Raw genomic sequence first — 15,141 nt, forward strand, 5'->3', positions numbered from 1 at the left:
TTAGGGGTTTAGCCGTTTTTGTAATATCCAAGTTTAAAATGGAACTGTCGGGGGTTTTCATATTTGTAAGTTGTCATATTTCATAACGACTGGTATCTTAGTGGTGCAATTTTGTACAATCAATAAATTTATTGAATTTATTTTTACATGTCATTTTTATCCCATTAAAAAAACCTAAATGTGAAATGAGGACCAAGTTCAATAATAAATAAATATGAGTCGTTTACTTCAACAACAAAAGTAGAGGGGTGCTTAGCAGGCAATGTGTTAAATACCACATTACGATACAAGTGCTGAAAAGAGGAAAGTGGAAACGGGTAGCGATAAACTAAAACACGACCGTAGCATTTTTGCTTTATTGCTTTTAAGTTTAAAACAATTATGGTTCCCGTTGCAATAGAACACGACTGTTTTCATCTTTTCAGTTCGCTTTAAAACTGCAGTTGTGTTTTTTTAATTATATTATCCCTCTTTATGTAGAACAGAATCGTGTATTTAGGTAATCTACAACCTAGTAATTAATACTTGAACAGCCCCCAACCAAACCCAGTTAATAAACTGAGACAACCTTGCTATTGTACGTCCTTTTAGAAGGATCATCGAATTTTGAACTACAACGTGCTAAATTTGAAAAATACTAGTATTCCTACACCTATTATTATAAGACATTTTTGTTCATAATTTGTAATTCTATTTTGCTTTTTTTTACTTTTAACAAACGTGTCATATAATCATAGCTGGGCATTAACGCGTTAATCCGTTAATCGTTAATTAACGAAGTTAACATTTCGATTAACGGATTAACTTTTAAGTTAACTTTAAAAAATGTTAACGGATTCGTTAAATTTCATCGAGTCCGTTAATCGTTAATCCAGCACCCCAAGCGACTCGCTGAGCCGCGAAAACCACGTTCTTACTGCTACTGTAAAAGCCCCGTAGTACGGCAAAACCTAGGTTTTATCGGTAAAAACAGATGCGTCGGTTATAAACAGTCAAAAGACCAATTGACGACTAAATTTGGATCACTTATTCGAGATCTTCTAAATCTTATTAGGCGTGCTAGATCGATCACTAACCTGGGAATAGAGTGCAATCATCAGGCATGACAGACAAATCGCGCAACCGACGCATCGAGTTAGAGTCTGACACGGGCCTTAGATTACTTTACCAGTATGCTGTATTGTGCTGCATCGAGTTGTCATCTCAATCTGAAGAACCGACGCACCACGATCGCGACCGCATGAATGACCCAATAATTACCAACCCGAAATAAAACCTAGGAATTAGGCAACCAACGGCGGTAAAACCCCGAAGAGACCGTAATTATTACATTTCGGTTTTTTACTGATTGGCGTCACAGGTTTGGTGCAATGGTTTTTGGTGCATACTTAGTAAATAGAAATACATAATACCTACAATGGAGTCCTATTTTTATGACGTGTTAACGGATTATCGATTAACTTTAACTTCCGTTAAATCTACCGAAATGTATCGCTTTAACGATTAACGAAGTTAACTTTTTAAGTAACGGATTAACGATTATCGAAGTTAACTATTTGATTAACGGTGCCCAGCTATGCATATAATTTAGTTACTGACAACATTAACAACGAAGTTATTACGTAATACGTTAATGGCCCTTAAACCAGTAGGCCTAGCACATGATTGCCGCGAGATAGATGACACGTCTCCTTCTAACTGTATTAATGATATAAGGAAGGGTAGTCTATCTCGCGGCAATCATGTGCTAAACCTGCAGCCAAAAACTTGGGGAATGTTGGAAGATATGGGAGGTTAACCTTCAGGTTTCTCCCCGTCCCAGGAGACAACCTTGCTATTGTACCACACGTACTGGCCACGCACAGAATCACCGGCGTCCAGGGCTAAGAAGAGTGGGGCTGAAGCTCCTTCGTCGATCGTCAGCGGGCCCTTAAATAGAAAAAAGTTGTCAAGGTCAATAAAGGACACAAATTAAAGAGACTCGGTTATACAGTCAGTAATACATACATACATACAATCACGCCTGTATCCCATAAAGGGGTAGGCAAAGCACATGAAACTACTAAAGCTTCAGTGCCACTCTTGGCAAGTAAGGGGTTGAAAGAAAATGAAACTGTGACATTACAGTGACAGGTTGCCAGCCTCTCGCCTACGCCACAATTTGGGATATAGGTTATCCCACAGTCGCCTTCTACGACACCCACGGGAAGAAAGGGGGTGGTGAAATTCTTAACCCGTCACCACACAGGCATACTAGAGTCAGTAATATCATAAATTAAATATAACAAGATCATACCATCCCATACATTAAAATGCGACCGCCTAAGATCGCGCTTACACTCCACCACACATAGATGGCGCCACAAAAAAAATGTCTTGTAGCTTTTGATTATACTTGTAGATGGCGTTAATTGTTACTTTTGACATAGATTTACGGCTCGGAATTGACACTTAATGCCAATCTACAAATAATCGGTGGCAACAAGGTATTTTTTTGTGGCGCCATCTATGTGTGGTGGAGTGTAAGCGCGTTCGTAGGCGGTCGCATTTTAATGTATGGGATGGTATGATCTTGTTATATTTAATTTATGGTAATATACAATGTAAGCGGACTTATCCCTTAATGGGATCTCTTCCATTCAACATTTGAGTAAACCTTTGTGTCATAAGGAGAAATACGTCTGGCCTTAACTTTGGTAACAAATTACAAATACAAACAAATACAAATAATTTATTAATAAAAACATAATTGTACAGTGATTGTTCTTAAAGGCTAAGAATTGTTATACATATAAGAGATGTTTTATACAAATGCCTGAGCTAGGATAGTTCCTGTGTTTCAGGCAGAGGAAGGACTAAATTAGTGATTTATTTTTAATTATTCACTAAAATAAAACTTTTAAGAAAATAAACACAAGACTTATTTTCGTAGATTCCGAACTATTACATTACATATATATTCATTGTATATTCAATAGGTAATTATTTTACAACCATAAGTAACTTTTCTGTATCATCGTACGTCATATTTTGCAGGCCTCGTCGTAGAGCACTTTTACAACAAACATAGCTAAGTGGATATAAGTCTAATTTTGCATTTAACCTGTTGTACAGAAATGGCCCCAGAAAGACGAAAAATCTAGATGAGAAAACGTGTTTTCTATGTACGGTTTGAATACAAACGATATCTTTCCGCCTTTTGTTATTATAATCTGTGTTGAAGGATATTCGGCCATGCTGCTTTAATGTTGCGCTTAAAATAAACAATTGACGAACAGTTAGTACTTGACATGATTGATAAAGAAGATCTGTAGGGTATAAAAAAGGTCGGGAAGTAGCTACTTTTAGCACCGCTCGCTGGGCTCTTTCTAAGTTTAATAGAGTGGTTTTAGCTGTGCCACCCCAAGATGAAATGCAATATGTTAATATCGATTGACACAGGGCAAAGTAAACTTGCTTGATTAAGTTGTGATCACTGATAGAACGAAGTTTCTTGAATACATAAATTAATTTCCTAACTCTATTACACAGTACTTCAATATGATTTTTAAAAGAGAGGGTTTCATCAATCATCACTCCTAGATACTTGATTTTATCTGTACAGGCTATAGACGAAATTGAACTGTTAATAAACATTAATAATTGTCATAGCTGGGCATTAACGCGTTAATCCGTTAATCGTTAATTAACGAAGTTAACATTTCGATTAACGGATTAACTTTTAAGTTAACTTTAAAAAATGTTAACGGATTCGTTAACTTCCGTTAAATTTCATCGAGTCCGTTAATCGTTAATCCAGCACCCCAAGCGACTCGCTGAGCCGCGAAAACCACGTTCTTACTGCTACTGTAAAAGCCCCGTAGTACGGCAAAACCTAGGTTTTATCGGTAAAAACAGATGCGTCGGTTATAAACAGTCAAAAGACCAATTGACGACTAAATTTGGATCACTTATTCGAGATCTTCTAAATCTTATTAGGCGTGCTAGATCGATCACTAACCTGGGAATAGAGTGCAATCATCAGGCATGACAGACAAATCGCGCAACCGACGCATCGAGTTAGAGTCTGACACGGGCCTTAGATTACTTTACCAGTATGCTGTATTGTGCTGCATCGAGTTGTCATCTCAATCTGAAGAACCGACGCACCACGATCGCGACCGCATGAATGACCCAATAATTACCAACCCGAAATAAAACCTAGGAATTAGGCAACCAACGGCGGTAAAACCCCGAAGAGACCGTAATTATTACATTTCGGTTTTTTACTGATTGGCGTCACAGGTTTGGTGCAATGGTTTTTGGTGCATACTTAGTAAATAGAAATACATAATACCTACAGTGGAGTCCTATTTTTATGACGTGTTAACGGATTATCGATTAACTTTAACTTCCGTTAAATCTACCGAAATGTATCGCTTTAACGATTAACGAAGTTAACTTTTTAAGTAACGGATTAACGATTATCGAAGTTAACTATTTGATTAACGGTGCCCAGCTATGATAATTGTTTAAACAGGCTAAATGTGAAGGCCAGACACAATTATTGACATTTTTTAAAACTCATTTACGGCAAAGAACCGGCGCCAGTCGGGTTCTTTTTTTTTTTTTCAATCTTTATTTGGGGGCTTTTTTATTGAAAATGGGGTAGCGAGTGACGGGCTACGAATATTTACCCTCACTGCAATATCATAATTTCAATTTCTTTCAACCCGAGCATTGCTAAGAGTGGAACCTGTGGAACAGAGAACTTGAGCAATTTAATGTGCTGTGCCTACCCCATTTGGGAATACAATTAATGTGTATGAAAATAGGGCGCTTGGCGCTGAGTGTTTAGCCACATCTCGGACACTGGTGATAAAATATATGAAAGAGGCGCGTTCCTAGCACACAGTCTAAGCTCGTGTAGGTGAACGCGTACAGTCAAGTGCAAAAATACGTATCGATTTTATCCGCTCAAAAATATGTACCGAGACCTTATTCCGCCGACATAAAGTGCTATGGGACATATTTTTGATAAGTTGTACGCACCCATATTTTTACACTTGACTGTACCATGCTTGCATGAGTGAAATATGACAGGTCGACTGTTCGCGTTTTTACAGGCGGTAACCGAGAGGGGGTGGCACTTTCGGCGGGGAGCGGAAGTGGCCATACTGTACGATAGTACTCTTTATACTGTGGTTTAGCACTAGTCTCCCTAGAGAAATATCTAATAAATGGTTAAGTACGTAACTACGTATACACACACATATCGTCTTTCCCAGTATCATCCACAACTAGGGTACGTAGTCGAATGGCACAAACGCTGGCGAAACGAAACGCCAGTAGATATCTATCTCTATCACTCTTGCGTATTGGCGCTATAGAGCCAGACTACCTTTCGCAGCGTTTCGTTTTCGTTTCGCGTGGCAGAAATGCCATTCGGCTGCGGCACCAGATCAGAAGCAAATTTTTTAACCCTTAAATGCATGAATTTTTCTTTTAACGAGATATTAATACATGTGATAGACAACGGTTTTCTGACTCTGGGAAAAATAATAAAAAAAATATTTAATACCGATTTTAATACTAAATCAGTGTTAGAAGTTAAATAGGCCAAAACGTATCTATATAAATATTGGTAAGTTTTATTTGTAAAGTTTTACTTCTATTAGAAAGGAAAACATACTAAAAATCGCCACCATCCTGTTTTTCACACTTTTCCGCCATTTCATCTTTATCCTTAAATAATAAATACCTTAGTAAATCATTATATTATTTAATTTTATTTAATTATAAAGCTATAAATGTGATTTTGAATAGCTACATATTGAGCCACAGGCCATCAAATATATGATGCATATATACATCACCATGCATTTAAGGTTTAAGGGTTGAATCAAACTTACCTTGTGGGAGGACATGTCTGTGTCCACGTAACCAGGGTGCACGGCGTTCACCTTTATATCTGGCAACAAATAATCACAAATATAATAAGTTTTGTCCCTTTCGCTTTTTTTCTCTGACATCTTGACGCGGTATGATAAGTTTTTGTCAATAGAAGTGTTTTTGCAGTATAAGGCACTGGTCCCACCGCGAGTTAGTAAGCTATGACACATCAACAAAAGATAAGCACCCCTGTGTAAAAGACGACGATTTTAATAGCTCACCGCTGGGCGAGTAACTATAAAATAAACATCGCGGTGTCTCTTTTATTTGCACGGGAGTGATTATCTTTTGTTCGTTTTTGTAGCCGATAGCTCATAGCTTACTAGCTCGCGGTGGGACCAGTGCCTAAATTGATAATATGTGCCCTATTTTTAACCCCCGACGCAAAAACGAAGGGGTGTTATAAGTTTGACGTGTCTGTGTGTATGTCTGTCTGTCTGTCTGTGGCATCGTAGCTCTCGAACGGATGAACCGATTTTGATTTAGTTTTTTTGTCTGAAAGCTGAGTTAATCGGGAGTGTTCTTAGCCATGTTTCATGAAAATCGTAAAATAAATGATATGATATATGAATGATATAAATATACAAATATATGAATCATAAAATCGTGGCAAACCAAGAACAAACGAGCCTCTCGCTCATTTTTGCCCAGAACATGCAAGTTGTGGAATGAGCTACCTTCTGAGGTGTTCCCCTTGCGCTATGACATGGGGTTCTTCAAGAAGCAGGTATTTAGGGTTCTTAAAGGTCGGCAACGCATAGGTGACTCCCCTGATGTTGCTTATGTCCATGGGCGGCGATGACTGCTTTCCATCAGGCGGCTCGTCTGCTCGTTTGCTGCCTATTTCATAAAAAAAATAAAAAAAAAAATCGGTCCACTAGGTCGCGGTCGGGGGTTTTTTCAAAATTTTAATTTTGTGGTTATTATGTTAGTGATTAAATATGTGGGTTAAATCATGGAGGCCTGACCCGCTTACCGATTTTCAATAGTTTTTTTATCCATCCATACTAATATTATAAATGGGAAAATGTCTGTGTCTATTTGTTTGTCCCTCTTACACGGCAAAACGGAGCGACGAATTGACGTGATTTTTAGTGGAGATAGTTGAAGGGATGGATAGTGACATAGGCTACTTTTTGTCTCTTTCTAACCCCCCACTTTTCTAAACTGGGGGGTGGAAGTTTGTATAGAGCGTTACGCAATTTCGAATTTAAAACAAGCGAAACCGCGGTCAAAAGCTACTAAGTAGTAGTGCATATGTAAATTGTAAATCGGGTGACAATGCAATGGAATATTATAATGACGTAGTCCGGACCTGATGACGGACCGGACACAATGGCCATGAGACCTCTGTGATGAGACTGATGAGATGAAACAAACAAAGATGAATTTCGTTTGTAGTCGTTAAAATTGTCTTGGATTGTTGTACGGACTGTAAGCAACAACGGATACGCCCAAATGGAGACATGAAGACAAATTAAGTATATCCAAAGATTCCAAAGAAAGATTCCAAAGTAAATAAACATTACGATTTGGATATATGTATCAAAGAGGATCGAGTATTATAGAGAGTTACTGTCAAAGTAAAATGTGTAACCACAGTGCATAGGCTGGCCATCTCTCGACACAAGCTTAAAACTTTTGAACCTCAGTTTTGACAATTTGGCCCATATTCTTAGCTTGATATGTGTTGAAATGTCAAATATTAATATTAGCGCCATCTAGCTGAGCGTACCCCAAAGGTGTAATGCCATACAGAGTGGCGATCAAGAGTCACAAGAGTGTCGGTGGCCAAGATCCTATGTGACTGAGCCAGTGAAGTAAGTAAAAAAAAACTAAGTCCAAGATACAAGTACAAGATATTTTGCTGCGAAGATTTGAACTAAACCGTTTTAGTGAAACTCCATGAAAGCCTGAATTCAGTTGGAGTAAAACAAAGAACAGGCTACAAATAATAATGGCCTGCAGTTCCTCATAAATCGATCGAAAATTGCAACAAAACTATTTATAGACAACAAAGGGGTGCAGAAATCATCGCCCTATATTTAGGGCAAATATTGCCAGGTTTCCTATGTAATAGACCTAGATTTCTAGGTCCGTTACATAGGAAACTAGTTTTAAGACCTAGGTAGAGTCAGACCCAGTTATAAAATAATTTCGTAAAACTTTATAAATTGTAGGAATTATTCTACTGAAGCCGGACGTATCACCTTATTGAAAGGAATACTTAAACGTTAAACAATAAAACAAAATTTCAAACATTTTCTAAGCAACAGAGCACTGGTCAAAACATGGAACAAAAATTACCAGAAGACGTGATCTCAGCACTGAGTGTCAACCAGTTTAAGAACCGACTAGATAACTATTTAACAAATTTAAAGAACACAGTCATCTTAAGAAAGAATAGTTGAATACAGGCAACTATCAGTTGTTATAACTGCCTGTTTGATTAATAAATAAATTTATACTTTTCTAACAAAATAATAATACTTATGACAGTTACCGATTATGATAGTGACTCGACCAATATACGTAGGAATGGTTATCAACTTAAAAAAAGTAAAATACAAAATAAATTATGCCAATTTCCGCATGTTTTCGTAAAATTTCCCACAACTGGCAACACCGACGCGCACCCTTCATGCGCAAACCCCCAATCGATATCGCCGACAAAACAAATGAACGTCAAACCGAGAACACAATTCCAAATTTAAAATTCCTTTTCCAAATTTAAATTGTTTATAGTTCCAAATTCGAAATGACGGCCATAATGGATGACGACAAGTTTACGGACGAATTGTTGAGGATGATGGATGCGGAGTCGCATTTTGAGATGGATGAATTGTCGGAGTCCGATTCTATGCTTGGTTGTGAGGTGAGTATGTTTTAGTTTTAATTCAAAACATTTTGGTAGAAGTGTTTTTACAAAAGCTTCGCTTAAACTTTTAGTTTGGAACTGGTAACTAGGAACTGCATATTAATACTTACTTTATTATTTACTAAAATTATTCTTTAGTGTGTCCCGTTTCGTATCAATAACCTTAATAAAGTCAAATTTTTTATGCACATCCAAATGTTTCAAAGGTTCCTTTGCATCCTGAGACTTTTGCTTAGAATAGGTCTCTGAAAACTTTTTAAGAGCTTCCGCAACTTTGTAGGCTTATGCACAGGAATGAGGGATTATACTATGACTTATTTGTTCTTCAGAGCTCCGAAGACGAACCAGAAAACGACAACGAAACGGCCGATAGCGAAGATGTCTCGGAGCCCCTCTCCAAGAGAAACTCCGAGTTCAAGTGGACTTCCGACAGGTTCGAACCCAACATCGTCCCCTTCACAGAAACCCCCTTCGAAATCGACCCCATACTCATGCTCGAAGGAACGAGGGAAATAGACTACTTCCTACACTACTTCGACCCAGACATTATGCTGCAAATCGTCGAAAGCATCAACCAAACTTACAGAGAATACATCGATGATCAGGAATCCAGCTCGCATTTAAAGAAATGGAACGATTTAACAGTTCCAGAATTCTACATCTTCCTCACTTTGTGCATGCTGATGACGAGAAACAAAAGAACTAGGCTGGATGAGCATTGGTCGACGGACCACCTCTTGTACTCTCCAATTTTTGGTACCCTTATGAACCGCACGAGATTCTCAACTTTACTCTATCTGTTACGAAAACCGACCATGTCCACAGATGTCAACATCATTGATATCCTAATACATCATGCTCGAACGAAATTCAAAACTGTCGTAACAAGTCCATCTAAGAATCTCTCTGTAAATGAGACTATCGTACCCTTCAAAGGGGTTATGACTCGGCATGATATGAAGAAGACGGGCATAAAACTCTTCATGCTTAGGGACTTGAAAACGAATATAATACATGACTTTACGCTTTATTTCGGCGGAGAAAAAACAGATCAATTCATCATGAATGGATTGAGGGCAACTGAAACCGTGATAGCCAGTTTGTTGAAGGATTATTACAATACTTATAGACACCTGTATGTTGATGAGCGATACACAAGTCCAAGGTTGTTCAAATATCTGTATGAGAACGGAATTTACGCTTGCGGAAAGACGACTCAAAAGAAAGCGGGAATGCCTCACTTCATAAAGAATTTGAAGCAGTATGAAGTGTCCGTTGGGTACTGCCAACCGCTCACCGCAATTCAATGGCATAGTCACAGACATTACACCTACATGTTAACCACCGTTCATAACGACGCAATGCTAACTTTAAAGAAAAGAGACCAGACCACAGGGAACTTCATAAACAAACCAAAAGCATCCATAGACTACTCGAAGATCATGAACATGAATTTTGCGGACAACTCCGAATTTATGATGTCGACACACCGGAGTTTGTGCCCACTGCACTGGCATAAGAAACTACTGTTTCATGTTGTTGACATGCATTCACTGAACGCTTTTAACTGCTGGCGGATGACTAAAGATCCGTATAATAGAACATCTTATGCTACGTTCCAGCTGCGGCTTATAAGACAGCTGATAGAAATGTATAACGGCAGTACTATAAGTATAGATCGACCTGTGAAGAGGAATATCAATAACTCTGTGAACACTTTGCCTGCAGCGGCAGCGCAGCATATGCCGACAAAAGCTGACAAATACCAAAGATGCAAAGTCTGCTCGAGGCAGAAGAAGCGAAGAGATACTAAACTAATGTGCGCTATGTGCCAGGTATATCTATGCGCTTGTCCATGCTTTCAAATATTCCATCAGGGGCCTAATACAACGGAGGGAGAGGGATTTTCGTAAGATGCTGTTTTGATAATCTACTTTATTTTTTCTCGCGCTATTTTTTTTTCAGAAAGATGCTTTGTAAATTGAGCTAGATCTAAATTTACCGCTTAACTCAAGACAATGGTATATAATGGTATGTTGGTTTGGCTGCATGTGACTGATTTGTTATGCTAACTTAGTAAAATTTAATCCATAAGCTAGATTTAGTCCAAAAATAATTTCTATTAGACAAAAACAAGAAAATTAATAAAGAGTTTTTAATAAAAAAAAACCAACCTTGTTGGAGTTAAGTGGTAGAACTTTAGCTTGTCAGCTTTTAAGTGCGACTTATTTAAAAATTGGCGACACAAATAGTTTTGGTCGGCAACGTTTTCCTGCGTCGCCAATTTTATTGCCATTTATATGACGTCATTTAAGGAATGGGCTAGGCTGGGAGAGATAGTTTAAGACGGACTTACTCTAGACGTGGATCCTCACACCGCTACAAGCGGGACAGATATATACTTTCATAGCTCTGTCTCGCTCGCACATCGGTATGCGGGTCTACAATGTGGTAACCGCGTAACGATATTAAATATATGGAACAGATTGAGACTGACTTGGATGTAGATATTGGGTATAGGTAACGGTTTCAGCCCTTCGTTCTCATATATCTCATTAAAGAAAAGTGTAATTACTCATAAGTATCATAACTCATATTTATAGTTGTTAAATGGTTAAGTATCAAGTGATTTACTTTTAATTATTTAATAGGAAATTGTTATATTTTTAAATTAAAACGGGACTTAATCGCGTAAAACTTACGTTTTATATTTAACCCGACGTTTCGGACATGACATTACGTCCGTGGTCACGGGTAGACTGGCTGGGAGTTGTATCAACATCTTCTAGCTGTACGAGTTTTTCGAACTACCCGCACTTGATTGTCATCAGTCACTTTTACGCTAGGGTTGCCACTCTGCCTACATACAACACTCACGACATCCGATGGTATGGGACGGGAAGTTTTCTCACGTTTACACTTGCCAATCACTGGATTCCACGAAGATGAAATCCCTTGCCCTTCATTTTGATTGAAATTACGATGTTTCCTGATTTCAATCGCTTCACGTACTTTCCTGCTATAGTAAAGACGTTCAGTTGAAAGGACTTTGGGATTATGCAGTTCAATCCAGTGGTTCGGTCCTGACTCTAGCAAATGCTCGGCAACCGCAGACTTATTTATTTGTCGTTTTTTGACCGCCGCGATATGTTCTTTGACCCTTTCCGCTATGGTGCGTTTGGTTTCTCCAATATAAGAACTACCACAGCTACAGTCAATCTTATAAACGCCTGGCGTCTGATATGGAATAACATCCTTTGCTGACCTTAGTTGCCCCGCCACCCTCGACAACGGCATGTACACAGTCTGTATCGAATACTTCTTTAGTATGGTACCAACCTTGTCTGTCACTCCCTTGACATAGGGCATAAATGCCGGTCGTCTTGCAACATTCGGATGCTTCTTCGCAGGCTTTCGTCTCGGTTGCCGACAATCCACCCTGTACCCATTCTTCCTAAGAACCTCCTGAATGTGTGACATCTCACTCTCTAAAAATTCAGGGTCACAAAGGTCATGTGCTCTGTTCTTTAGGGAATTAACGACGGACAGTACCACGGACGTAATGTCATGTCCGAAACGTCGGGTTAAATATAAAACGTAAGTTTTACGCGATTAAGTCCCGTTTTAATTTAATAATATGAGTGAAGATCGTGTTAGTTTAAATCAATATATTGTTATATTTGTTGTTGAAATTGCATTATGAGACGTAGAAAATTCTTAGATGTTATGTTAGCAATTCTATTATTATGTGTGGTAGTTGCATAGCGACAGATACTTTATAATAAGTTGTAATTTATTTATAATGTGATATTTTATTTTGTTTTAATGAATTGAGAGCAGTCAGATTGTTATTACTCAAGTCTGATGAACTGATATTATTACTTTATTATATTAAAATGCTGATTTACTGCCACTCACCAACAAAGTAGCAGCTGACATTCATGGGGGTTCATTATTCATGGCCGTTAACCACTACTTAGTGTGATGGGGACAACTTAAGGGGGACTTTTTAGGGTTCCGTAGTCAACTAGGAACCCTTATAGTATCGCCATGTCTGTCTGTCCGTCCGTCCGGGGATAATCTCAGTGACCGTTAGCACTAGAAAGCTGAAATTTGGTACCAATATGTACATCAATCACGCCAACAAAGTGGTAAAATAAAAAGTGGAAAAAATGTTTTGTTAGGGTACCCCCCCTACATGTAAAATGGGGACTGATTTTTTTTTCATTCCAACCCCAACGTGTGATATATTGTTGGATAGGTATTTAAAAATGAATAAGGGTTTACTAAAATCGTTTTTTGATAATATTAATATTTTCTGAAATAATCGCTCCTAAAGCAAAAAAAAGGTGGTTCCCCCCCTTCTAACTTTTGAACCATATGTTTAAAAAATATGAAAAAAATTACAAAAGTAGGACTTTATAAAGACTTGATAGGTTTAGTAGTTTTTGAGAAAAATACGGAAAACTACGGAACCCTACACTGAGCGTGGCCCGACACGCTATTGGCCGGTTTTGACTATGATTTAAGTTATAGTTGTTAGTTAATTTTTATGTCATCAATTTCTCTCATTGAAAAACATTATTTTTGTTTAAGGTAAAATCAAATGGTTGGTTACATGTTCTAGATAAAATTAAGAATTGTTGTAACTTAATTGCTAACTGAATTTGTTTCAGTCACAAATACAGTGAACTTTAGCTATTGCCATTTTAAATTGTCATAATAATGTTGAACACAAACTGTAACATATCAAAACCAGTTTGTATTTTAATCTTAAGACAAATACAGAATTCGTCTACTTATCAGTATTTTATTTCAGTTCTTATCTAAGCTTATAATGCAATGAGAAATTAAATACACTATCCACGGCCTGCAAAACACTTTGATAGGTTATCTGATTAAAAATACAAGCACTTTATATCTTTTATGGTAAGCAACAAACATTTTATCTGCTTGATAAAAACTATATAACCCGGCAACCTACAAATCAAGAGTGAACAGGCATCTTCTAGGCGAGCTCACTCCCTCATAGGCCACGTCTTTGCCTTTAGCTAGTCTGTGGCCAAGAGTAAGCCCATTTTTAATAAAAAAAAATAAGTAAACATTACTCACCTCTATCATTGACCATTCGTTGCTGGATCTTGGTCAGTGCAGTCACTCCAACCTTAGACACCACATACGACGAGTTGCCCCACTCCGCCAGCTGAGTCCCCTTCCTAGCCGCCTCTATATACTCCTGCATCAACTCTCCTAGCTGCTCTACGGTCAAATTAGGGTCTTTAAATCTCTTCTTTAAAGCCACACTCGGTATTTGAGTCAAATGACCAGAAGAGCTTGAAATATTCACCACACGCGCCCCATTACGCAGTATAGGGAATAATATCTCGCATGTAGACAGCAGACTGAAATAGTTCACGAACAAAGTTTGTTCAGCTTGAACAGTCACCGGTTCCTTCGCGTTGTTTTTAAATGCGATAGCCGCGTTGTTCACAAGAATATCAATCCCCCCGTACTCATTCTTTATGTAATCGCGAAACTTCTCAACGCTTTTCACGCTAGTTATATCCAACTGGTGATATTTTGGGTGTAAACCCTCTTTGCTCAGTTGTATCACAGCGTTTTCACCACGAGTTTCGTCGCGCGATGTAAGGTAAACTACGCCGTCGAATCTCTTGCAGAGGCCTCGGACGATCGCAAAACCTATTCCTTTATTCGCTCCGGTCACTACAGCAACTTTGGTAACCATTTTTGGTTTAATTAAATAGTTTTGCAAAGTTCCTACCGCACTTTTTGGAAGAAGCAACGTTTTGACTTTTTGAGTGTTTTGACTTTTGACTTAGCTTGACAGATGCCAAAAGCTTGGCACAGACAACGAGAAGAACTACACCATCAATATTATCCCGCGACACCAAATGTCAATAAGTAATTAAGTAATAAATATTGATGATTCGAAAAGACCACCAAACTTTAAGTCCCTGAGAATATTGTTCAAGTATTTTGAAACGAATAATATTTATAGTGAAACTCTTGTTATCAGTTGTTATGTTACTCACGGCATGGTTGTTATCTTCAACAAACACTTGAATTAAATGATAGGTATCTTTACTTTGGTTTACTGACGATTCGCCAAAACACGTTTCCCAAAGTTTCACATTCCAAACTATTATTCCCAAATTATCATTTCCCAAATAAACGTTTGGCAAAACAACTTATCGCAAATTGACATTTAGCAAAACTTTTTTTGGCAAGTATTTGTTTCCCAAAATATTTACTTGGTCAAATCCTATTTAGTCAAATGTATTGTTAGGCAAAATTTCCATTTCCCAATATAT

The 15,141-nt window shown here is 38.0% G+C and overlaps 2 protein-coding genes across 2 annotated transcripts; one reads left to right on the forward strand and one right to left on the reverse strand.

Moving 5' to 3' along the window:
* Nucleotides 1–1,583: 1,583 nt before the first annotated feature.
* LOC125237474 (carbonyl reductase [NADPH] 1-like) lies at nt 1,584–14,795 on the reverse strand. The gene is made up of 3 exons (XM_048144584.1): nt 13,922–14,795; nt 5,892–5,950; nt 1,584–1,929 (listed from the first exon to the last, which is right to left on the reverse strand). Exons 1-3 carry the CDS (start codon nt 14,553–14,555, stop codon nt 1,795–1,797), a joined length of 828 nt encoding a protein of 275 aa, XP_048000541.1. The 5' UTR covers nt 14,556–14,795; the 3' UTR covers nt 1,584–1,794.
* On the forward strand, nt 8,629–11,464 carry LOC125237473 (piggyBac transposable element-derived protein 4-like). Its single transcript, XM_048144583.1, has 2 exons — nt 8,629–8,806; nt 9,139–11,464. Exons 1-2 carry the CDS (start codon nt 8,690–8,692, stop codon nt 10,720–10,722), a joined length of 1,701 nt encoding a protein of 566 aa, XP_048000540.1. The 5' UTR covers nt 8,629–8,689; the 3' UTR covers nt 10,723–11,464.
* Nucleotides 14,796–15,141: the final 346 nt, after the last annotated feature.

The sequence above is a fragment of the Leguminivora glycinivorella genome, chromosome 21, assembly GCF_023078275.1.
Source record: "Leguminivora glycinivorella isolate SPB_JAAS2020 chromosome 21, LegGlyc_1.1, whole genome shotgun sequence".
Taxonomy (NCBI): domain Eukaryota; kingdom Metazoa; phylum Arthropoda; class Insecta; order Lepidoptera; family Tortricidae; genus Leguminivora; species Leguminivora glycinivorella.

What these genes read in the sequence shown, in the direction of transcription:
- LOC125237474 (XM_048144584.1), bottom strand. Translation starts at nt 14,555, where the DNA reads ATGGTTACCAAAGTTGCTGTAGTGACCGGAGCGAATAAAGGAATAGGT. An exon ending in ACGAATGGTCAATGATAGAG is followed by an intron (nt 5,951 to 13,921) that starts GTGAGTAATGTT and finishes ATTTGTTGCCAG; the next exon opens with ATATAAAGGTGAACGCCGTG. An exon ending in CAGACATGTCCTCCCACAAG is followed by an intron (nt 1,930 to 5,891) that starts GTAAGTTTGATT and finishes TTTCTATTTAAG; the next exon opens with GGCCCGCTGACGATCGACGA.
- LOC125237473 (XM_048144583.1), top strand. Translation starts at nt 8,690, where the DNA reads ATGACGGCCATAATGGATGACGACAAGTTTACGGACGAATTGTTGAGG. An exon ending in ATTCTATGCTTGGTTGTGAG is followed by an intron (nt 8,807 to 9,138) that starts GTGAGTATGTTT and finishes TTTGTTCTTCAG; the next exon opens with AGCTCCGAAGACGAACCAGA.